The sequence below is a fragment of the Cheilinus undulatus genome, linkage group 13 (assembly GCF_018320785.1).
Source record: "Cheilinus undulatus linkage group 13, ASM1832078v1, whole genome shotgun sequence".
NCBI lineage: Eukaryota > Metazoa > Chordata > Actinopteri > Labriformes > Labridae > Cheilinus > Cheilinus undulatus.
This window is the reverse complement of record NC_054877.1, coordinates 11,563,167-11,588,294: the sequence shown is the minus strand read 5'-3', so window position 1 is coordinate 11,588,294 and position 25,128 is coordinate 11,563,167. Positions and strand designations below refer to the sequence as shown.

General features: G+C 37.8%; 1 protein-coding gene across 1 annotated transcript; it reads right to left on the bottom strand.

Moving 5' to 3' along the window:
- Positions 1 to 3,229: 3,229 nt before the first annotated feature.
- rx2 (retinal homeobox gene 2) lies at positions 3,230 to 7,801 on the bottom strand. Its single transcript, XM_041804232.1, has 3 exons — positions 7,522 to 7,801; positions 4,288 to 4,544; positions 3,230 to 3,664 (listed from the first exon to the last, which is right to left on the bottom strand). The coding sequence occupies exons 1-3, from the start codon at positions 7,799 to 7,801 to the stop codon at positions 3,230 to 3,232; spliced, it is 972 nt and encodes a 323-aa protein (XP_041660166.1).
- Positions 7,802 to 25,128: the final 17,327 nt, after the last annotated feature.

Genomic DNA, 25,128 nt, shown 5'->3' with positions numbered 1-25,128 from the left:
TTAACTAGAGCCTGGGCCCCAGTGAAGGTCAAGCTTGCCTAAGCAAAATAACATAATAATGTGTGTAATTAAGTAGTACTTCTGAGTGCCTCTACTACAAGTTATGGGAGGTGGTACCACAAATGTTATTGACAAAGGTGTTAGGAAAGAGGTTATGACTAAACAGGCATAGTTTTAACTCTGTTTTGATTTTTATAATGCCTCACTCCTGGAAATTGTATAATAATCCATAGTCCTTCCTTAAAAACTGATGGGTAACAGTTTGAGGCAGGGAAGTAAGAAAGATAATTTTATTTGCTGTAATTTACCTCATCATGTTTTTATTCAAACAGTGCAGAAGTTCTAAGAAACTATTAAATTAGGATTTAACAGATGAACTTATTTTATGTGTAGTTAGTTAAACCACAAATTTCAACACTTGTCTCTGGTTTAATGTGTTTATAAGGTTTTAAATGCATATAAATACAGTTGTTTCCGTTTGTAGCAGTACCTTTGAATTTAACGTTAATCATAACATTAATCCCTGTCAATTTTTACAGTTGTCAGTGCAAACCTTTTTTCAAGGAAAAAGCTTCTGTTTTTGTAATTATTTATCACGTTTTTCAATCCATAATTCTGGTAACTGATGGCTGACTGGGTGTAGTATTACCAAACAAAAGAAAGGAAAAATATTACTTTTCCTTCAGAGAGTCTTTGCCCTTTTTCTCAATATTTAACAATGTCCTGCTGCATCTTCCAAATGTGTTTTACTGCCTCATCTGATTGATACCATCATAACTTGTAAGCTGACAGAAATTGTGAGGTGTATTGAATTTAAATTTCTTGCCTTCTCATTATTAGAAAGGATTTGGATGCAAAATAGACTTGAATACAATCCCCTATCCCAAAATAAATTGGAGTAGCTAAGCCACACAGGCCAACGGAGGGCAATTAGAGCATGAGCCCTTGTGGCCTCTGCAGCCTTAGCAGGCGGGGCCTCCTGACACCCCTGGTTGGGCCTGATGGAGTGGAGCTTCATCTGTCTAACGGCCTGGCAAAGCTCCACAGGCCTGGATGAACACAACAGGCCTCCATCAGGCCAGCTCACTCTGTCACAGCTTACACGGCCTATTGTACACCGGCGCTCATTAACGTCACTAAGCCATGTTGGTGACTCACTAATGCATGTGTAGAAATAAAAACAAGGTCTGCAACCAAAGTGCTTCTTCAGTGGTTCTACAGTAACTTTATTCTTTGTTTTGTAAAAGGAAAATAAAATTCACATTCCAAAAAACTTCTAATATAAATGGGAAAACAATAAAAACATAAACATCCATAGAAATGTATTAATTTTCTTTGAATAATAAGAAATATTCTTTTAGATTTCTTTGGCTCTTAGTCCTCTGTTGTCAACAGGGATTTATTACGAATATAAACAACAAAACCTATAACAATGACAGTGCTGATGCCACCATTTCTAAAGGCCATGATATACAGATCATATATTGAAATGCTGTTAATGATAACTCTTGTAAACTAAAGTGTTGGAGACTTCAGTTGCCAGATACATGTCCCTCAATCAGTTTTACTCCTTAGTATCCTCTAAGGTTGGTATTGATAAAAATACATTTATTCTATAATGGTTGACACCATCCATTATTTTTCTGGAGATCAGAGTAAGCAACCGGTTTCCATTCAATGATTCTGGAAGTGTTTTTGTCTTTTTCATGACTCAGAAAGAGAATGATAATCTAGTTAGTGTGCCAGCAGTCTAACACCCCTCTGCATCATTTTGATGCACACAAATAAACAGGTGTAGTATAAAAGACAGAAGTCATATCAAAATGACCACAGGTCTAAATCCAACGCCATGCTCTTCTCATGTTGTCCAAAAGCTTCATCAAATTGGGCTCTTCCAAGTGGGAAGGGAGGCTTCCAGCTCCCATTAACCTACTCACTCTAAATCCAACTGTCTTAATGAATATTTAGTCAACAGTGCAATGAATTGCATCCTTTACCAATAAGGACGAATGTTGAGATAGTGGATTACAAAAGAACAGTTTAAATGTTCAGCAGTTAATGGGAAAAAATATAAATTGTCAGGTTTGTGGGGAGGGGCTAACTTAATCAGGTCTTGAAAAGGGTTTTTCAGGGGAGTCTGAGGGCATTCTGTCCATGGTTGAGAATCCGGGGTTAATCACTTTAAAAGCAGTAATTAGGTGTTAAGAGGCGTGCTTGTCTGTTTAAATTAGCCTCTGAGCCAGATTACGCTCTGTGACTTCCGATCAACTCCCCCATCATGGCTCAATGCTCTCTAGAAGGCCAGTTTTATGATTTAAAAAGAAAACACAGCTCACAGTTAAACCTAAATAAACTTCCATTGTATAAGAAATTAGTTTTTAAAACACGCAGATGTGCCAAATTTCCTAAAGAGTGAACAAATCATAAAAACACTCAGATTGTTTTACATAGCCCTGGATCAACAGATGGATAAAAAAAAGAGGGAACACCCGACCAAACAGACATTTTGGTAGAAAATGTTTTTGACACACCAAATAAAAAAATAAAGTTTAGCTCAGAGGATCTAGACACCAGCAAATGCCTCCAAAGCACTGTTGAATGCTCATTCATCCTCATGATGAGGATATTTTAGATAGCAGGTATATTTGAAACCCATTTCCATGAAGAGATTTTGACTGTGTGTCACATTTTTTGTACAAAATATAATCCTCTCCATTGAACATTCCTTAATTACACTGCACACCTGTATAAATTGTCAACTGTTTTCACTAAAGCCTGTCCAAGAACATAACTACCTCTACTTTTGACTACATGGCTATATGAAACCTCTTTACATTGTAAGCAATTTGACAGTATTTTTTTTTGTTTTCACCATAAATATACAAAATAATTGTCACCATAAAAGCAGTAGAACATTCATGGCAAAGACTTTTGCTGTCTCAAAACACAAGTCTTGACCCAAACATTTTGAGATAAATCAAAAGAAAATACTCAGAAAGATTTGGGACTAAAGGGGGTGAAACAAAATTTCTAACATTTTAGAGTGAATTTTAAAAAAAAATGCACAAGAAGTTCATATCCAGATATGTTTTTGGGGTCAGTGTTAAATTATCAGACTCCTTTGGTGTCACGTCCCATTTGAATTAGTACATTAAGCTAACAGTTAAAAATCAGTTTGTAAACATTCACGGGAGCAGCTCAAAAATTCCATCCACACAGTTTACTCCGCTCACATGTGCTGCCAGGTTTTATCCATTGATTGAATGTGCTCTTTGGCTTTCATCCTGAGTGCTGCAATGCTGGAACTCCTGTCGTCCTCCATCGGGTATTTATCATTGAAGCTTGGTGGGCACTGGTAGGAAGGATTGCCTATGGGCTGCATACCTTGTACCATTCCAGGTGCAGTGTTTAGGAAGCTATGGCTCGAGTAGGCAGGCTGCAAGCCCTGTGGTGAGCCCATGAACCCTGGGATAGTATGCATGGGCGTGGCACTGGAGATGGGCGAAGTCAGCCATGGATCTAGTGGCATTGGGTTAGCCACTGGCCCCACAGGAGGCATTGGTGGACGATTGAATGATAGCATGGGGGAATCATGTAGTTTCATGGTGCTGGTATCCATTTTTTCTTGACGTCTCCATTTTGCTCTCCGATTTTGGAACCACACCTGGACAAAAAAGAAATTAAGATGCGATTGGAATTGTTGTGTTCTTAGTTTCCATTAAAAATATTTTGCTGCCAGGTTTAGAATAAAGTGCAGGAAAAGTCAAGATGACCTGATTAAAAGGGGGGGGGTAATTCCTTTAAACGGAATAGAAAAGTTGGACGGATTTGAACCAGGGCAGAGAGAAAGACAGTGTGTAATGGCATGCAGGAAAGCAGCCACAGGCTTAAACCCCTAACAGCCACAACACAGATTTGGCAGATGGCTGTTCAACATGAGTCTGATTCTGCCTGAGTTTTCCGTCTTATTTTTGCACGTTTTTTTTTCCCTTGCCAGTGTAACTGCAAAAATATTACCTAGTCTTTGTGGGGGATTAATATTGGGTCTAAATAGTATAATAAAGAATAAGGTCTACATTTACTTCGTTGGAAAGTATATTGAGAAAATATATTGGTGAAAAGATGTAGTCAAATACAGATTGATTGAATGATTGATTGGTTGTATTTAAACCTGGGCTATCCATACACAACCATTAGGCTACCAGCACCCCTGGTTAAATATTTCTTTTCAGTTCAGAACCATATTTTGGGAGTTAGCACACCTGCTGGATATCCCACAGTCCTTACCTGAACTCGAACCTCAGGCAAATTGACCTTCATGGCCAGCTCCTCCCGGCTGTACACATCAGGGTAGTGTGACTTCTCAAAGGCTCTTTCCAGCTCATGAAGTTGATAGGTGGTAAAGGTGGTTCGGTTTCTTCTGTGCTTCTTTTTAGCATGCTCTTCATCTTTAATAGTTTCTGGAGACCCTTCAGGAACGTCCACGTCCTTTTGTAGGTCGCCAATTTCATCATCACACTTGTCACCACTGAAGAGATCTGATTCTAAAAGGAAGGTCAAGATAGAAAAATACAATGTCAACAAATATCAATACTGATTTATTCCTATCCAAATAAGCCTAATTTTTAACAAAAAAGGTGACGTACAACTGGTTTCAAACCAGCAAGCATACTGCCTGCTTCAATTTTGGAAGTGCAACTGTCTTGATAAATCTTATTTGGCTAAGTAAAGCCAAGGACATAGGGACAAAAGAGAGAGGGAGATGACAGTGGAGTTAAAAGAGCAATTAAGGTTCTTGGAATAGTAAGATTAAGATTCCTTTTAAACCACAATAGGAAAACTTCCAGCCAAAGAGTCCACCATCTTAGAAATAATCAGTTTGGTGTGCCTCCTTATCTACAGCTTCATTATCAAAAGTACTACTGTAAATTTAAAAAAAAAAAAACATTTTCCGCAAGGTCATGCTGTTTTTTTAAAATGTGACTTATTTAATCAGTATATATTTACTCTAACTTTAAAAGGTGTGACAACTTTATATAAGAGAACTTTTTACAAATCAAGGTTTATTCTTTTTCCAACTAAAAATTGTAATAACCAGCTAGAGAAATAGCATCTGAAGCTGGTGCATAAACATGGTTTACATGCCACTGCATTTAAAGAAAATTGATGCAAGTATTCTGAATCTTTAACTTTAAATGTCCCTACTAATATTAGTTTATGATACTATTCCCAAATAAACAATTAATGCAGTGAACTTGATATACAATATCATTCACATGTCTAGTTTCATGCCTAAATAATGTTGCCAGAGGAAAACATCTTTATTCACTTTTGATTGTTGGTCATTTGAAAACAACTGGCAGACTTAAGCCAAATCAAAAAGTGAATGTTACCCTTTTCCTGGATGATCACATAGCTTAATGACTGATGTCTTTGTGAACACCGGGGGTTTGGCAAGTCCAAATAACATCATGTCTTTCACTGAATTGTTTCCAGTAATCCCATAGTAACAGATGCTACTAGTTAAGTCTGCAATCCCCGCCTCCTCCAATAACAAGGGACTTTAGCTGGCTTCTGTAAAGCCGAGTAAATAGTCATAGTCTGCTCGTCTTCCAAGAAATGGATGTAGAGCAGATGAGCCACGTGTGTGATTCACTGAAGCTTGTTAAACAAATCAGGTGGTTTAAAGCAAAGCATCATAGCAGTAGAATTATGCCAAGCAGCACACACTTCATGTTAAAAAAGTGCAGAAAATAATGAAATGTAAGTGTTGAATGGGTGCAAGATTGGTAGGTAAAGAGTGAGGTGATAGATGTATATATGACCATAAAAAGTTTATTTGATTACATGACCCATTAAATCCCATCCCATCTGTCATTAGAGATCATAACGTGGTGAACCCTAAATTTAACATGGAAGTTTTAGGGTTGGTCAAGCACCAGTCCATGGATGTAAGAATCACAGTGGTTTTAGATATCTGTGCATTAATTGACTGCCCCCATATAAAGATGGCTGTGTCAGTCATGCCCACAGAGCAAAACATTTGATAATTACCACAACTGTGAGGACTTGATAATTGAAATCTGAAAGATATAACCTCCAAAGGATCCTCTAAAATTTGCTTTGGTACTATGCTAAGATGATGTTAGCAAGTCTGACAAATGTGTTTTGAAGTAGAATTGAATCCATCACAGAAATACTTTCAGAAATTTTTTTAAAATAAATACTTAAATCAAATCAATCAGTACTTCTGTTTGTATTCCTTAGTTGGTCAGAACTCTTCCACCATGACTCATCTTTTGGCTTATTTCTTTTGCAGCAACCTTACTGCACCTTTCACATTAGTTGTTGATTTATCAGTTCACATTTTCAACTATTAAGCATAATCCTAGCTGCATTAAAGGCTATACCCAAATACTCATGTTGAATTGCATTCTCCAGTAAACATCGGTCTGTCTTGCTCATGTAATATCTCCAGAATGCAGCTGTCCATTAAAAACCGTGTATTTAGATCAAGTTATAAAAAGCCAAATTTATGCCACAGAGAGACAGTTTTGCAACAGCTTTTAGGTACGCAGCAGATGTTGGTTCCAAGGTACAAGTTTGGTCCATTTGAAGGATCAGTCACACAATTTTAAAGGTGTTTTTCCAAGTAGTTGTGAAAAAGGTTGATCACATATTGATTAGACATATCAATCCTTATAATGGTAATGTGTATCTGATTTGAAGTAGGTAGTTATTGCTTAGAGACATTGTAAACTGACTGGCTTTTTAACCTCCTATTTCCAAGTCTGCTGCTAGGGCAGGCAGTGTACTAATGGAAAACTTTTTGTATTAAACTCCGAAAGACAATCAAATGTCAACCCTCTCATGACATGGCAAGAGCACAGGTAAAACTAATGACATTAATCTTAGCTCTTCTCCATTTAACTTTGCCATTAAGCTAGCATGCACATTCCCAGGGCTCTGGCACTAAAACGCCTGAATGAAAAGTAAACGTGATGCTTATTAGTATATAGAAAGGTAAAAAGTAGTAGTAGCAGAAAATGATTTTAAAAAATACTTGAGAGCAGGGGAATCTTTGCAAAATAACTTCAAGCCTCTCTTTTTGTTTCTGTATAATTGAGGTAAAGGTTGAGGCAAGAGAAAAATAGAGATTTTGAAATGCGAGGAGGAGATTTAGGTGAAAACTAAGAGGTGAATAGCAAAGTGTGCACACTCATGAGAATTTGATTCTCTATTGGACACACAGTGTTACTTTATATGCTCATCCCTCAACAGGCTGTTTACTTTTTGTTGCGTTAGTGAGAAGTATGAGGGTCCAGAACTCTTTATGGACTGGCACTGGCCCGACATGTTTCAGAAACTGCTTAGGGAATGGGGATATAAACCAGTAAATGTGATTCTATTACTGATAATAAAGCTCTAATTACACTTGTTGGGCAGTTAAAGAAAAAAATCTCCTGAACTCTTGAAATGTTTTTCCACCTAGCTCTAGTTTGTGCACTTTTTAAAACTCACCACGGTAGGAGTGTTGGGAGCTGTCACCTAGTTCTGGAAGATGCCCATAGGGGTCCGACGTTTGATGTTTCTCAGGATGTTGTGGATTTTCCACATTTGTTTTTTGGGTGTCATCCTCCCCTACTGAATGAAGTAATGGGTCTTGGTCTTTGCTGAATCCCAGTATGACATCGATACTGTGGACCCTGCCTCCACCACTTGACCCAGCACCTTTTGCCATGTCAAAGTTGTCCAAGCAACCATCGTCCACTATTCCCAGGGTATCCATTGACAAATGCATCCGAGCCTTTGGGCAGGCTTTTTCTCTTTTATGGTAGAGAAAAATAAATTGCAACCAAGTGAGACGATGGAGGATGGTTGATCCAGGGAGCTGTTGCTCTGCTTCACATGCGGTGCAGCTGATTAATGTAGAACGCGAGGGCCGTCTCCTTCAAAGATGACTTCAGTGACTTCAGTGAGGTTTGATGTTTTGTTTTCACAAAAGCAGGACAAACACACATTTATATCTAAAAAGAAGATAGGACATACACACATTAAAGAGTTGAACCTATATGGATAAATGGTTTACGAATAAACTTTGTAGACAATTGTTACAAATTTGTGTTGTGTTGGAAATTAGACATGACTATCCATCCCCTGTTTAACCAAGACATTTCACTAAGGTATTCCAATAAATAACATCAATAACACAATGAATAGTGGCAGTCATATACAGTTGTAAATAGGGATTGATTTTGTCAACGTATACTTATAAGTCTGACTCCAAACTGCCTTTTCTTTTACCTTTAAACCTCAGTCATTAGCGTTCTCAACATAAGTATTTATTCACTTTTGTAATTTGAAAGCCTGCCCAATTAAACTGGAGTCTAAAGAGTCTCCAAAAGAAAGCTGCACTTTTAAAATGTTTTCATGTCTTAGTTGAATACAATTTAGCATTATGGAACATCATACAACAAAAGATGTAATATCTGCTAACATGAAGTGTAAAGAAGTAATCTTACCTTCTTTAGGTTCCTAACACAGACAGCGCTGTGCTCATGGTGTCTCTAGTCCATAAACAGACGATTGACACTAACAATATCTACTGTAGTCACTTGTTACTCCCGTTAAGTCCTTGAAATCCCCTGCACACAAGTGAGCAAAGGACCTACTGCTGAAGTCCTGTGCAACAAGCACATGTAATGTCTTTCTCTCCTGACAAAACTCTCCTTAACCTCATAAGACACCAAAGCTTGCGGGGGAATGGTAGTAAAACCAAAGGGTTTAAGAGGTTTATTAATTGGAATCCTTCCCCTTTAAGAATGACTGACAGTTGTTTTCTGGTCAAGTAATTGCTCCAAATGTGCCCTGCATTCAGACCACAGAGGGAGGCCATTGCTAATGAAGCCTCGACAAAACTTTCTTTCAAAAAATCTATTGTCTGAAAGATAATGGCTCGGACTGAGAGTTTTCGCTAATCCCTTCATTATAGACAATGTAAGGGAGAAAAGACACAGAGATGGGCTTTTATCTTGAATGGTCTCATACTGTAAAGACTCATATTTAAAACTTTTTTGATTCAAATGGGCACTTAATTCTTTATGAGCAGCATTGCTTTTAGGAAAATAAACAGTTGAATCACTGGTTCAAATTCTTTTTAATTAGGTTAAAATCTTTTTTGAAAAACTAACTAAGTTATGAGTTTTATTTTGAACTTTATAATTTGGTTGGATTAATGCTAGAGTCTTAATTCAAATTGTAACCAACTGTAAAGTTGTATGAAAATTGAAACAATTAATTTAGCATTTTTTGTGTTTATACAAAAAGGAACCTACTAGTTTTGACTTAAAGTTCTAGGAATGCAGAATAATGGGGGGGAGGGGGGTTCTGCATTTAACCTAACTGATTCAAAGACGAGGAAATAGAAAATATGTGTAATGTTGAGCTCAGTTATTTTTTACCTCTCAAAATCAATCCAGAATTTCACACAAACTCTGATTGTTTACATGTGTCAAAAAAATACGAACCAAATAACCAAGCCTGTTTGATGAATAATCAACCTGAAAGAGTTGGAGCTCATCGCAAAAGATGAATGGGCAATAATACCAGTGGAGACGTGCAAAAGGCTGGTCAGCAATTATAGGAAGCATTTGAATGCTGTAATAGCCAATAAAGGCTTTTCTATTGATTATTGAGAAGGGTATGAATAATTTGCCATGCCACTTTTTGTTCAAATGTAAATAAAAGCTGAGAAATAATTTTTTCCACAATGATGCCTCTTGTTCGTTGTCTTACTATCTTATTATCTTTGGGAGAAGCCGGTGTCAGTTCCGGTAAAACAAAAAACTTGCTGGTTGAATAAAAGTAACTTTAAGTCAAAATTTACCAGGGGTATGAATTTTGGGCTTGACTGTAGGTGTTCAGCCTCTGATAACTCACCAGGGAATCGGGTCAGGGGCACTGGGGTCGTTTTATCCTGTGGCCTGCAAGTTTCTCCTGTGCCAGCTGGCACAGCCCAAGCTGTAGTTGCAACACTAGGCGTTGCAGAGATCAATCCCATCCTTAATGAGCCTAAAGACTTCACTAGAGATTTCCTCTGACCTGGCTCCTCCTATCTAAAGTTAATTTTAGGAGTTCTTTCCTCCCCAAACTACAAATCCGATATGGAAAAGTTGTGCAGAAAGTGTTTTCTAGCAGAGTTTCAACAGTTTTCATATCGTTTAGTTTTCATTACATAATAATTGTAAACTAAGCTACAACAAAATCAGACTGGTAAAACAAAATAAAATGTCAACCAACCATATTTGGTGGTTTTCACACACTAGGACAAATTCTGTATTTATAGTTGTTTTTCAGGGTCTGTTTCACCCTTCTTAAAAAAATAGGATGTCCTTGATGTTGTTGGGTTTTTTGTGTGTGTTAACAACTATTGACAATTTAAAAGTATAGCTAGAGGTAAAGGGTTAAATGAATTTTTCAAAACACATTTTGAAACTACTTAGACACACTCAAAATAGGCTTCTCTCCTTGGATACACCATTATCTATGAGCCAGGGAGATATACTGAAACTTAACACATGTCTGCACGGTTGGCTCACGCTTAAGCAGCTGAGGCACTTTAAACGCTAACAAGTTTAAAGCCATCTGGCAACACTGGGTTTCATTGCCAGTGCTTTCAACCAGCAGAATGGCTAGCAGTCAAATGGCTTTGGCTGAGCATCTTTTCGTGGTTGTCAGGCTTGTTTTCCAAGAAACGAATAATGCCAAGCCCATTACTCTTACCTGTGAGCAAAATCCTGGCCATTGAAGAGTGAAAGAAGGAATTGTGTGGCACGGTTGGCTTTGTAGAGTAATTGTTCTCTAAGCTTAGAAAAAAGTGCATCACAAAAAGGCATAACCTGTTTCCATCAATGCAGTGATCATGTTATATTGTTGAATGATTTAATTAGTAATATATTTTTTTAAAACTGGTGTTTGATGTTTCTTTTATCAGTGTGTATTTTGACCAGGATTTCAAAATATTCTTCTGTGGCAGAATAAACCTAAAGTAGCATTAATTGTCTTAGTAATCTGATACCACAAGACTGTCAGTGAACTAAGCAGATGATGATTAGTCTCATTAATTAATGGTGCGAGTAAGAAGAAAAGTGTTGAAGGACATTCACTTGTCAAGGTTTTTATTTAATCATTTTTTTCATCCACAACAAACCTTTATCCATGAGGAAAGTTGGATATTTCAAATTTAAATGTAAATTTATAAATTTTTTGATGACTTCTTTTGGGGATTTTATGCCTTACTTGAGACAGGACTGTGGATAGTTTCTGAAATTGGGGAAAGAGAGAGAGAGAAATGATGTGGTAAAGAAGCCACATGCAGAATTGAACTCGGGTCAGGATCTGCTTTGAGGACCAGAGTCTCTGTCCATGGGGCATGCCAACATAACCACAAGGCTACTGGTACTCCATCCATAAAATTTACAGAACAAAATTGAGTCTGCTTTAAAGTTAGTATTCTGTCAATATTCAGGGTTAAGAATACCCTTAAGACAATGTAAAAGTGCATAGCACTGTTTTACCAATATTAAAAACAAAACAGCCAACACAAAAGTAGTTTTTTTAAGGATGTCCTCTGCATCTATTTAATCATTTGGCTAAATTCTCATTTAAACTGCAAGGAGAAAATACTTAGAAAGCAGTCCTCACAGGGTAATTGTGTCAGCAGGTATGATGTGAGCCTTTTATACTCTGTACAGCATGGCTAATATTAGCAGCTAACTCCGCCAGCCTTCATTCTTCTTTGCAGATTAATATCCTGCTTTGATATGTGGCCTCTTTTGAGTAGTTATACATGAGTTAAACCCATGACAGCCTACATACCACTTTATTTCTTTTTACTATGTAAAAAAAAAAACTGTCATACCATGCTGTTCGTACTACATGCTAACTGCTAAGCTACTACTAAGCTTCTCATATTTACATCCAGTGAAGTGCCAGGGAAACCTCAGACAGGAAGACAGCAGCCATTAACTGAAGCTGCAGTGGCCTCTTGTGACATAATAGACTGCGATTTATAAAAAAACAATAGGTTATAAGTCTGACCAACTCGTAAAATTTGCACCAGCTAATTTGATAATCGAGTCTAACCACTGAACTGCGCGTACCCCTGGTTATTTTTTTTAATTATACAAACTAGATGTACGTAAAAAGAGTTCTTATTTAATAGAATATAGTGCAGTTACATTATGGGAAATATAGACTCCATGGTTTTTGGTAGAGATGTAACAGTATTTGTATTTGTGATGGTTCAGGAGTTACACGTTGGTCCTCATTGTCATATGACATACATCTGGGGGACAGTTAGTCATCGGTCTCAGCAGTAATAGTTAGAGAGTCTATGTGTTCTAAAAAAGGTTGCCACATCTTATAAAACTTTTTTGTGGAGCCTTTCAGGGAGAACCTGATCTTTTCCAGTTAGATACAGTGCAATAACTCTTGAATCCATTTGTCAGAGTTGGAGGCCAAGAATGAGTCCATTTCAGGAGGATAAGTCTGCGAGCTATTAAAGTAGAAAAAATGACAACTTGCCGAGTACGCTTAGGCACACCATCGATGGAGGTAACCCCGAAGAGGACGACGAGGGGTGCTGGGTCAAGGACAAATCCCGAGACTTTACTTAATGTATCAGATACTGCTGTCCAAAACTCAGTCAGCCTTTGGCAGGATATGAACATATGTATGTAGTCAGCAGGTGACTGTTTACACCTGTTAGATGCATCTGTTCTATCAGGATAGATTTTAGCCAATCTGGCATTGGTTAGGTGAGCCCTATGTAAAATTTTACTCTGCAGAAGACCGTGTCTAGCACATACTGAAGAGGTATGCACAGAGGTTAATATCTGCTCCCATGGTTATTGTTTTTGACTGTATCTCTTGAAGTCCTCCAGTATCATAATATGCAATACTTCATGTTTAAACTAAATAATTAACAAAACATTTAACATCAATGCAGCAAAGACGCAGCTGTAATTGATAATAATTATGGCTTACATTCCAGTGTTAATATTTAGCAGCATTTGTAACACGTGGAAAGGCTACAAATGGCCATGAATGGCTATTTAAATAAAAAACCAGTTGCTGAAGAGGACAGTTTGTCAAGTTTTCATTCAGAAGTTCTCACTTTGAAGTACATTCATGGCACTGCAGATAAACAATTTAACGCATTCCTGGATCTAAACCGCAGATCTAAATGTCTTTATTCACCATGCTGTTCCACCCACTTAATACATGGCTTATATTCATAGGAGACTTGAAGAATCCTCTTGATACCACCCAACACATAGGCAGAGGAAATTGATAATCATTTTATCACATTAATATATTAAAGCTGTCCCTCTTCGCTTGTTTCCCCATTATCCTAATTGAGTACAAATTGGTTAAGAGGGCGCGGCATAGCTATCAAGCTCCTTAGTTTTATCAGATGACAGTTTAAGCCTCTGAGATCCTATTAGTAAGAAAGCGGCTAATGTTTAAAGGCGCTGTGTCAGCTTACAGGGGGAAAGGGGGATGGTGAGCAGCAGGGGGAAGAGAGGCAGATGATGGAAAGGGAGGGTAAAATGCAAAGAGAGCAGTCATGTGACCAGCCTGAGCTAAAATGTAAAGGAAAAGCTGACCCTGTCACATGTTGTACATTAAATTAAGTGCCAGAGGAGCTAGTTCAGATTTTTCTGTACTTTTGAAGAACTAAAGAAGAAACCTGTATTCACTGCTATAATCATTCTCAGTTAATTTTAGAAATGAAATCTAAAAACTAGTAAAGGATTTGTAAAATTGATGGAAATAAAGAAATGTATATTTTTTTTTATATTATCAAGTAATACAAATGTGAAACTGATGTGGACAAGACTGTTATGTGAGAGAAAATAAACAGTTAGTTACTTTATCTTTTAATCTTTAGATTTATCATAATGGTCAGAAGAGATGACCGTCCCTCAGCCATGCAGATTAGTACCCTTCTCGACTTAAGGTTAAACCTCCCTCACTTTAAATCTAACCTCTTTAACCTTTTAAACATAGCTTTTCTGTACCAGTCCAGAAAGGATCGCATCTTAGTCCTCCAAAGTCTGAAAACAAAATTATCATACTGTACACAAAGTAAATTAGTTGACAGGTTAAGGTAGATTAAGGCCACTGTAGTTAAGAAGCAATGAACTGGCAAACTAAAGTGTGTATTGCACCCTGCCATGTAAAGGTCAGTCACTGAAATTCATGGTAATTTTGAATGACCTATCATTTTCTAGTTATTTCCCTATTTTTTATTGGTGTTATGCAGATGATGGTTTAAATCAGTGGATTGAATGAATGTTAGAGATATAAAAGCATACTTATCTTCTACCAGTTGCTTTATCTTTGTTAATATGGGCTGTGCTTTGGTTTTCAGCAGTTTTTAAGTCTCCTGGCAGGTTGGAGGTCTTTCCTACCATTTCAGCCATTACATTAGCTAAATTACTGTGATGTACCCATAGGTGATTAAACATTAACCAAAGAAAGGCTAGTGGCAGGGGCCATGTGCTCAAAATATGCATCACGTAGTCATTACAGATGTACATCAAACAATGAGGTATATGTCTAAAATGACTATTTGAGGCCAAGAGTGGGTAAAAAACTTAAAGATATTTTTTTTTTTATTTTCCAAAACATCCCAGGGGAGGACCACTGACCACAACAGTAAGGACCCAGCCTCTCAAAAAAACCCAATATTTCCTAATTTCAAGCAAGCTCTAGTTAGAAGGATTGATTGAAAAATATATTAATACAGTGTTTTGGTGGATTACTGTATGGTCGAATAGCATACAATAAATACAATGTTTAATTTGTTGCAGGAGAACCAATACTGCACCAAGAGTGAGTGTTTATTTGTAATTTTTTTTTAAGTTAAACCTGCCTTAGATGAGTGTTATAATATTTAGGAGTGATTAGTTTGAATAATGAGTGAGTACTTTTGGGTATTTTAGATTTAGATAAGATAAACTTTTATTGATCACCCATTGAGAGAAATTTGATCATTAAAACAGCAACAGACAAGAGAGAGACAGATTGGAAATATTTAACAAAAGTAGAAATAAAATGTGCAAACAATACTTAAATACAATCTAACCAACATTAGCAATAATAATAACAATAATAACATTTACATATTAACATGTGTACACCTTTGCTTGTGGAAGGACAAGACCAGATTCTTAATGAAAAACACACACAGTGTGTATGATATTGTTTTGTGAAAGAGCCTTAAAATTCCAGTAACATTAAACATCAGAAAAGTAATAACAAATTTAATGTTCAGTTTTTTTTAGTTATTTAGTTAGTTATAGTTCTTTAGTTATATCTCTTAGTTCTCTGGTTTGTTACCAGAAAAGATGGTTCAGCATATTGTGTTTCCTCACTGTGATTGCTTTTAGCGAAACCGAGAAGGTCGCTATGTATTTGACAGCAGTTTTATGAGCATGAACATATAGAATCAATAAATGTATTTAATATAAGTAGTTGTGATAATTGATATGTAGAAACCTAACCTCCCAAAGCTGATAAATTGGCCAGATTCCATGTCTGTCATCTGCTCTACCTTGCAACGCTTCAAACTAAAATTTCTGACCAATCAGCTTTATTTGAGGACAACAAGGTAGATGCAGGGTTAAGTTGTACTGAAAGCCAGTAAACAATTGAACAGTGAAGCAATTTGCTTGGATTGCCCATAACAACAGGTTTACCAGAACTGGACAAAATTTCTTTGATAGAGAAGAGCGAAGAACAGCACTGAAAGCTTTTCCTTGTGGAAAATGTGTTTTTGCTCTACTCCTGGTGGGTTCTTTCACCAACTGGCTCCACTGATGTTGAACAGCGATGACAGCTGCTGTCTGAGCTCATGTTATGAAGTTTGCTCACCGGGGCTGCACATGGCCACTGCATCATATGTCTTGCTGCTCTGGTTGGCCTGTTCTGAATGGGACAGAGCATTCATCCATTCACCCTTAGATATTTGTTTCAAATGTTCGGCCCTTCCCTAACACAGACTATGAGATCTGAAACTGATCTCATGCAGTGGACATCTGACACAGTCTATCTGACATTCAGGTTCAGAAAACAACCTGCCTGGAAAAGAATTGATATACATAGTCCTCATATACAGTATTTAACTGATTTATAGTATGTATTTTTCCTATGTTGGCACTATACAAGCAAAGGCTTATTGATTGATACAGTCGCTAAAAAAAGTAAAAAGTATGTGAACTGTTTGAGATTTCTTGGATTTCTGCATAAATTGGTCATCAAATGTGCTCTGATCTTCATCAAATTCACAACAATAGACAAACATAGTCTGCTTAAACTAATACTGCACAAAAAATGATATGTTTTTATTTTTTTTTATTGAACAAACCATGTAAACATTCACAGTGCAGGGTGGAAAAAGTATGTGAACCCCTAGGCTAATGACTTCTCCAAGAGCTATTTGGAGCCAGGAGTCAGCCAACCTGGCGTCCAATCAATGTGATGAGATTGGATGTGTTGGTTAAAGCTGCCCTGCCCTATAAAAAACACACACCAGTTTTGAATTTGCTGTTATCAAGAAGCATTGCCTGATGTGAACCATGCCTGGCACAAAAGAGCTCTCAGAAGACCTACCATCAAGAATTGTTGACTTGCATGAAGCTGGAAAGGGTTACAAAGGTATCTCTAAAAGCCTTGGTGTTCATGTGTCCACGGTAAGACAGTCTACAAATGGAGGAAGTTCAGCACTGTTGCTACTCTCCATAGGCGTGGTCGTCCTGTAAAGATGACTGCAAGAGCACAGCACAGAATGCTCAGTGAGGTGAAGAAGAATCCTAGAGTGTCAGCTAAAGACTTACAGAAATCTCTGGCACATGCTAACATTTGTGTTGACAAATCTACAATAAGTAAAACATTAAACAAGAATGGAGTTCATGGGAGGACACCACGGAGGAAGCCACTGCTGTCCAAAAAACACATTGCTGCACATTTGAAGTTTACAAAAGAGCACCTGGATGTTCCACAGCACTACTGGCAAAATATTCTGTCCATAGATGAAACCAAAATTGAGTTGTTTGGAAGGAACACACAACACTAGTGTGGAGAAAAAAAGGCACAGCACACCAACATCAAACCCTCTGTCATTCTGTCATTGACAGAAAAATGAATTCCCAATTTTATCAAGACATTTTGCAGGAAAACTTAAGACCATCTGTCCGCCAACTGAAGCTCAACAGAGGATGGGTGATGCAACAGGACAACGACCCAAAGCATAGAAGTAAATCAGCAACAGAATGGCTTCAACAGAAGAAAATACGCCTTCTGGAGTGGCCCAGTCAGAGTCCTGACCTCAACTCAATTGAGATGCTGTGGCATGACCTCAAGAGAGCGATGCACACCAGACATCCGAATAATAATGCTGAACTGAAACAGTTTTGTAAAGAGGAATGGTCCAAAATTCCTCCTGACCATTGTGCAGGTCTGATCTACAACTACAGGAAACGTTTGATTGAGTTTATTGGCGCCAACGGAGGGTCAACCAGTCATTAGCCTAGGGGTTCACATACTTTTTTCCACCCTGCACTGTGAATGTTTACATGTTTTGTTCAATAAAAACATGAAAACATATCATTTTTGTGCAGTATTAGTTTAAGCAGAGTGTGTTTGTCTATTGTTGTGAATTAGATGAAGATCGGAACACATTTATGCAGAAATCCAAGAAATCTCAAACGGTTCACATACTTTTTCTAGTGACTGTATGTTACTATCTGTAGATGGCATAATAGAAGTAGGATAACTAAAGTATTGTCTTGGACGCTGGTGTAGCTCAGTGGGTAGAGCAGACGCCCATAAGTAGAGGCTGTGGTCCCCAGTGCACTGGTCGTAGGATAGAGTCAGTACATGTTCATCTCCCCATTTTTTCAGTCTCTCTCTTCAGCTGTCTGAGCAAAAATAGGCAAAATGTCCAAAAAATGATCTTAAGAAAAATTATCTTATAGACTACTTTCTAGGAATGTGTGTGATTAGCTGGAAAAATAGTTGAATTTGGATCCCTTTGTTGTCAGCACCAGAATTCACATTGTCTGAACTAAACATTTCCTTTTAACTTCAACGCAACTGACTGCCACAAGTGTCCACTGTAGTTTTTCTTAAAAACTTCTGCTACTCACTACCACATTGCTCTTTAATCCAATATCAGCAACCTCTAACTGCTTTTATACCAATAGTATCTCATGGGAATAGAATGGTTCAGCACTACTGATCGAAAATATGGGAATAATGTCTAGAGGATGTGTCAGGTTATATTCATATGTAAGCAAAGTGTTGAGGGGTGAGTTTTAGCTCAGGAAAGCGAATGTTAACCTGCAAAAAGGATCAAAGCCAAGTGGTTCTAGCAATGCTAACGTTTTACCGTTACGGTGTGAAATTGGTTAACAGAATGTATTTATTTGACTTTAGACTAGTCCATTATATTTTGCATGTAAGGAACATCACTTGTATTATATTTAGGAAGACCTCCAAAGTGAAGCACCCAGGAGGTATCCTGATCATACTCCTGAACCACCTCAACTGACTCCTTTCAATGCGAAGGAGCCGCGGCTTTACTCTTAGCTCCCTCTGGATGCTTGAACCCCTCACCCTACCTTTAAGGCTGAGCCCATTCACCTTCCATGGAAAACTCATTTTGCCACTTCCTCAATGGAGGCTTTGAACACATGACACTCAGATTCCATGTCCCAGTATCCCCCAGAATGCACAAGAAGTTCTTCCGGAGGTAGGAGTTTAAGACCTCATGAACCCAGGCTTCCACCAGACGTTCCCAGTTCACCCGTACTACTGGTTTTGGTTTATCAGGTCTGTCCAGCAACATCCCCTGCTTCCATCTGATGTAACTCACCACCAGGTGGTGATCAGTTGACAGCTCTGCTCCTTTCTTCACCAAGAAATGTGGCCACAAATCTGATGAAATGACAAAAAAAAAAGATCATAAATCTTTGGCCTAGAGTGCCCTGGTACCAGGTACAGTTGCGGTTGAAGTCCAACAACAAAACACAGCCCAGGTTTAGATCAAGCAGGCGGTTTCTCCCGATCACCCCTTCTGGGTTTCTGTCCTCGTGAGCATTAAAGTGCCCCTGTAGAACTACAGAGTCCACAGTCAAGACCCCTGCAGGACCCCACCCAGAGATGCCAAGAAGGCAACTCCTAACTGCAGTTTGGTGCATAGCACAAACAACAGTTTGAGCCTTACTCCCTGCCACTGTCAGTCACAGGAAGGTGACCATATCATTCACTGGGGATAACTTCAACATAGCAGCGCTCAGCCAGGGACTTACGAGTATCCCCACGCTCGCCTAACGCCTCTCACCCTGGGCAATGCTGGAAAAAGAGTGAGTCCAGCCTCTCTCCAGGAGTTTGGTTCTGGAACTGAAGCTGTGCGTTGATGTGAGCCCAACTGTGTCTAGTTGGTATCACTCCACCTCCTGCATCAACTCAAGCTCCTTCCCAGCTAGAGGGGCAACATTCCTCTGCCCTCAGTCAAGTCCATGTCACTGGGGGTCAGCACACCAAGGTTGCCAACTTTACCTGCCACCTGGTGTACACTGCACCCTGCCACCATGCCCATGGTGAGTCCAAAGGGGTCAGTAATTTGTATCGGTAACATCAATAACTGTTTTCTAGGGCCGCCTTTTAACCCTCCATATCCGGCATTTCTGGTTTTGTTAAAATCCCAAAAATATTTGAAAGAAGAAATTTAATGTGTCTCTAGGCTTGAAAAAATGGGGAATGTATTGGGCTCTTCCACGACTGAACGGAAGGATTTAGCTAACTTAACTAAGAAAATAAACTGTTCCACTTTCTCCCCCCCAATCCACCATTACCCGTCTGAAGACTGAACCAACGTCATTCATGCTCTAAGCCCACTGATAAGTGTACTTTACCTGGAGTCTAGTCGTCATCAGTGCAGTAGGATAGTCTCCATATTGGTACCAGATATGACCCACGTCTATTTAAGGGTGGTCTGCTCAGGCCTTGACCCCCTTTAATAAGATTAGCTTCACCTAGAGCTGCAGCTTGGCACAGATCTGCGGTTACTTGATGTCTTGGCCAGGGTTGCACTCCTTCACCTTGTTCTCTTTTCCTTGTGTGCCATCTTTACACAAAGATCATCCTTAGATTTACTTGTGTACTGTTTGGAGCTTTTCAGATATGTAAAAAACAATAAATTTCATCTCAGAGCAAATAAGAGAAACTCTAAAAAGGCAAAGTGAAGTTTTTATTTCCCCCTATGAACAATGAATGAATTCATGATTGTCTGATCAGTGTGGTTATTTTCTAAACTATGATGAAGCCACAGATATACACTGTACCCCAAGTTGATCAAAAGGGACTTGTATCTTAGACAAGCAATCTGGTGTTTTAACCACCAGGCCATAGTCTAGAGATGTCTGTTTAATTAGAAAGAAGACTGAAAAAGAAGCTGTAAACAAGTACATATGATACAGACTTACTTTTTATTGTCAAATGTAAAATACTCAATGTTGTTGAACCAGCTATACCTCCTAGATTTAAAGAAATAACTGACATGTTTTGAAGAAGCTGCCACTTGTACAATTGGTCAGGGATACTTTTAACTTCATTATTCTTGGCCTTTGTATCTAATTGATGGTAACTAACACATCAGCACTACTTGAGATTGTAAGGTGATTAAATAATTATTGTTTTAAAGCAAACAGGCTAAGAGATGTGTTTAATGATAGCTACTTGAAACCAAGCCCTGATGGGCTATTACACATGGATCCTAATTAGCTTTTCTTACGCTAATTTGAGCCTTAAAGAAATAAACCCCCACCTAAAGCTACCTTCTAAGCCTGGCTCACATCAGTCAATGTCACACACGACATGACAAGAAGCTAGAGAGGCATGTTGTTCATTTTCAGACTGCTTTATATATACAACAAACATTTGAATTATCTTAATACTGTTTATTTTAAGTCTGTTTTTAGTTCTTACAACAGTAACATACGGCACAGCTCTACTTCATATATGACTTGGTTTCAGTAGCAATCACTCTCATTTTGGGTTTGGAAACCTACTTTGTTCTTATCAAGTTTATGAATTTCCATGGAAAACAAGGATGACACAGTTCCCCTCATTGTGGCCGAATACACCTTTCAGAGACGTCTGCTTAAGTAAATAGGTTTAGAGTGAGGGCCCAAAACCTGATAGACTGTTTCATATATCCATTTCATGTGACATATTTTACAGCCATGTGGGTAACAGCTCAAACACGGTGTTTCAGAAGGCAGAACCATGCACTCTAGCGGAGCTCCAGAAGTTTTTCAAAGAGCTGAAGAATTTGTTTTAAATCAATGTACGCATTAATGATTAAAGCAAAAGTCAATGCTGGTAACAGATTAATATACAGAGCCCAGCCCTGATGAAAATCATAAACACTTAGGACACTTAGGTTTAGCTAAACAACAAAATATCCAGAAAACAGTGTCAAAAGATTTTGAGTCATAGTAAGACCAACTTGAAATAAAGTCTTTGTGAACTAGCTGTCAGTCATGATGGATAATTAATCCCTAACATGTAGAGGTATTAAACAAAGAATCATGCAGTCTTAACCATATAGTTATGTTGACTAAAAAAACAAAGTTACTGTGATGGGGCAATAGCTGTAAAACTTTTTACATGCACAACTGCATTAATACAGTAAAATACAATGGGGGGGGGCATTCACCAATAAAAAGATTTTTTCTTCAATTTTTTCTTAAAGGTAGTCTGTATTCACACGTAATGACCAAAAATGTCATGTTTTATATGGCCTCTTTTTGCATTGATATCAGATTGCATTCTTACTTGCGGTAAGTAAGAATCTACTTTGAATCCACTAAATTCCAAATTTGTTCAAATCAGGATTCAAATCCGGACTTTGACTTGGCCAGTCTGTTAGTTCCAGTACTCAGATTCTTTTTTGTTGGCGAATAGTCTCTGCTGTCACAGCTTTGAAGTAACCTTGCAAAGCAGATGGATTCGCCTGTTTCCGTGTTTATAACTGGAAATTCTATCTTGCAAAGTTCCCACCTGAATCGTTTTTGCCCGGTTAGAAAGTGACAGGACCAATCAGCATCGAGGGGCAGTACTTTGAGCGCAATTTTTTAATGGGGGAAAAAACCCAAACATATCTGGCCCTATGTGAAAAAGTAATTGCCCCCTGAACCTAATAACTGGTTGTGCGACCCTTGGCAGCAATAACTAAATTAAATGAAATTGAATAATTTAAAAAAATTAAATGATCATTCAGACACTGCATTTTGTATTTACTTGGCTTGTCTTTGTGAAATATAAAAATTGGTTTGATGATCTGAAACATTTAAATGTGATAAATATGCAAAAACATCAGGAATCAGAGAGGAGGCTAATACTTTTTCATGGCACTGTAGATATATATGTTTCAAATATAGACATTAAAGGGAAACATTTTCTCAACAGCACTACTATATAATTTCCTTTCTTCTCAGGATATGACGCACCTGTGCTATTAGTGTCTGTGTCTATATCTGTGGCAGTGAAACAAACATGACGCAAGTCCCGACTTAAAGTGATACCAATCCCTGTTCAGTGGAAATGTAGGTCATTGGTTCCCATTACCGTGACTCTGAATTCTACAGTTTGGTGTTGAGAAATTGATTGTGCCTACTTTGACAAATTTAAGTTTACTACCCTCTCTATCTCCTTCTTCTGGGGGGAAACAATTATTAATTAATTCATGAAAGAAATGTTAAACATACTACTGTACGAATGATTCAGAAAGTAATTACATTACTAAGTTCAGTTGGATTTCTTTCAGCCGTTAGCTGTGGAAACTGTCACTATTGAATCAAAGAGCAGACTCAATCATAACTTGTGGCTGTAGTAAAACCACTAAAGAGCTTATTGTTGGAGGCCTTCAGACATTTGAGAGTATTTAACTAGTCAACAGGTTGCTGCTGAACAGATCCTCAGGACTAAGGCCGCTGTTGTCCAACTTGCTAACAAGCACTAATTACAAAAGCAAACAAAGGATCGTGAGGTTATTACATCAGATTCAAGTAATACGTGCAACTAAACTACATAATGCACTAATATTAGCACACATCAGGAATTATTTTAATAGGTCTGAACAAGATTTTAGATTTCACAATGCTGCATGAAGAATTAACTTTATGATGATGTATTTATTTATTTAGAAAGGATACCTTTGCAATAAAAACTACATGTATTACAAGGGAAGTTTTGCTTGCATTCATAGATTGTGTTAAACAATAGGTGATAGGACAGCTCCCAAAAACTGGAGTGTACATTTTAGGCTTCCCCTACAGACGTTTCTCTGAACACAGGCTGTGATGTTAAAACATACTGAAGCTTGATTACTATGTGGCTGCTAATGAAAATACATATTTGTTCAGTTTTTCAAAAAAAATCCAATAATATTAAGCATTCATAAGTATTCTTTCTGTTTTCAAAATGTTTGGTTGAACGTCACCATTAAACAGGATCACATCAAGTGTAAAACTGATGTTTGCTTGCTCTGGTTTTAGCCAGTGCAGTGCTTGGTAGAAATGAGACGTTGCTATGGAGAATGCTTTGTTAAAGTGATTGGTGGTACTTTCTAATACTGGCATTTCAAGCTTTTTTTAGGCTGCGTTTGAAGAGTGCAGTACAAAGAATCTGTGGACAACAGTCTCCTGTCTGCATTGATGCCCAGTAAGAAACATGCTCCTTTTGCAGGCGAGGGCCGGACAGATTGTATGATGTCACATGCAAAAGGTCCATAGGTCATAGGCTCTGCATAGTGCATGTTAACAGATAGGGGATAAGGGCCAAACTTTGAAATCAAGCATGTACATATTCCTTACACACAGTTTCTGTCTTTAAAGCTAGTTCCTTTCATTCAGATTTATGATCTGGTTTTCATTTGTCCAAGTTTGTTATTTGATTATTTATTTATTTAGCTAGTTTTTGTTGATTAGTTTTGTTGCTGTTAAAAAAGTAAAATCCCATTTTTGACTGCTTTTTTGAGAAACATGGCTTCTAATGTGCTGTATGCACAAAACTATCAGAGTAGAGGTAATTGAACTGTTTGTAACTGTGAGTGTGAGAGATCTTTGCCTGAACTAAGTGTGTGTTTTTGTTCAGGAGAAGTGGCAAGATATTAAAAACCACTCCATAGTCTCTACTGTGCAGTTTTAGCTCTGAATGGCATCAAGGCAGTATGGCAGCTTCCATATTAAAGGTTATTTTGGCTTCAATTCTATATTTCAAAAGAGGTGCATAAGATGTTAAACTACAGTTTTGGAAAAAGAAGCCACAGTATCTTAATTTTATTTATTTTTTTAACTCATGCTTCACTTTGAAACAAACAAAGAAGGTGGATGTATGCTACACATCTCTACACAGGGTCAATGGGACCATCTTCTCACTACTTTCTTCCTTCATTGCTGCCAGTCATTCAAACCACACAGTTAACTGGCATTACCATTTAGTTAGAGCTGCACAGTGTTGACTGATAAGGGTGTTCCTATGGAGTTTTTTGCCCCTTTCAAAAATCTTCTTTTTGTATGATATGTGGTAATACATATAATCAGTGTTTGACTGAATGTATGGGACATAGAATTAAATCAAATACCCAACTGAAACCAAACGGTCAGTCCCTTTAAAAAAGATACCAGTGAAATACAACACCAGTGCCATCACAACTTTATAGAGCTGACCAAAATTTCTTGGCAGAGCACAGGCACGTGTTACAGTGAGAAATTTAACACAATGACAAGTTAAATTTTAACCTGTTATTAACGTCTTCTCATAATTGATAATTCTCATAATTCATAATTGATACCTCAGTTGTTTATTATTTTAAGTGCTGACAATAGTGTTACACCCTAAGGTGCCCTCACTGTGGATAAAATGTGATGAAGTGCCTTCAGGACAGGTAAACCAATAAAGATAAAAGGCTAAAAAGCTTTGTGGAGTTAATACGTTTCTTGCACTACAATCACCTTTCACCCCAAGTTGTTTGTTTATATGTTTAAAAATGTA

What these genes read in the sequence shown, in the direction of transcription:
- rx2 (XM_041804232.1), bottom strand. Translation starts at nt 7,801, where the DNA reads ATGCATTTGTCAATGGATACCCTGGGAATAGTGGACGATGGTTGCTTG. An exon ending in CTCCCAACACTCCTACCGTG is followed by an intron (nt 4,545 to 7,521) that starts GTGAGTTTTAAA and finishes CCTTCCTTTTAG; the next exon opens with AATCAGATCTCTTCAGTGGT. An exon ending in TGCCTGAGGTTCGAGTTCAG is followed by an intron (nt 3,665 to 4,287) that starts GTAAGGACTGTG and finishes TTTTTTGTCCAG; the next exon opens with GTGTGGTTCCAAAATCGGAG.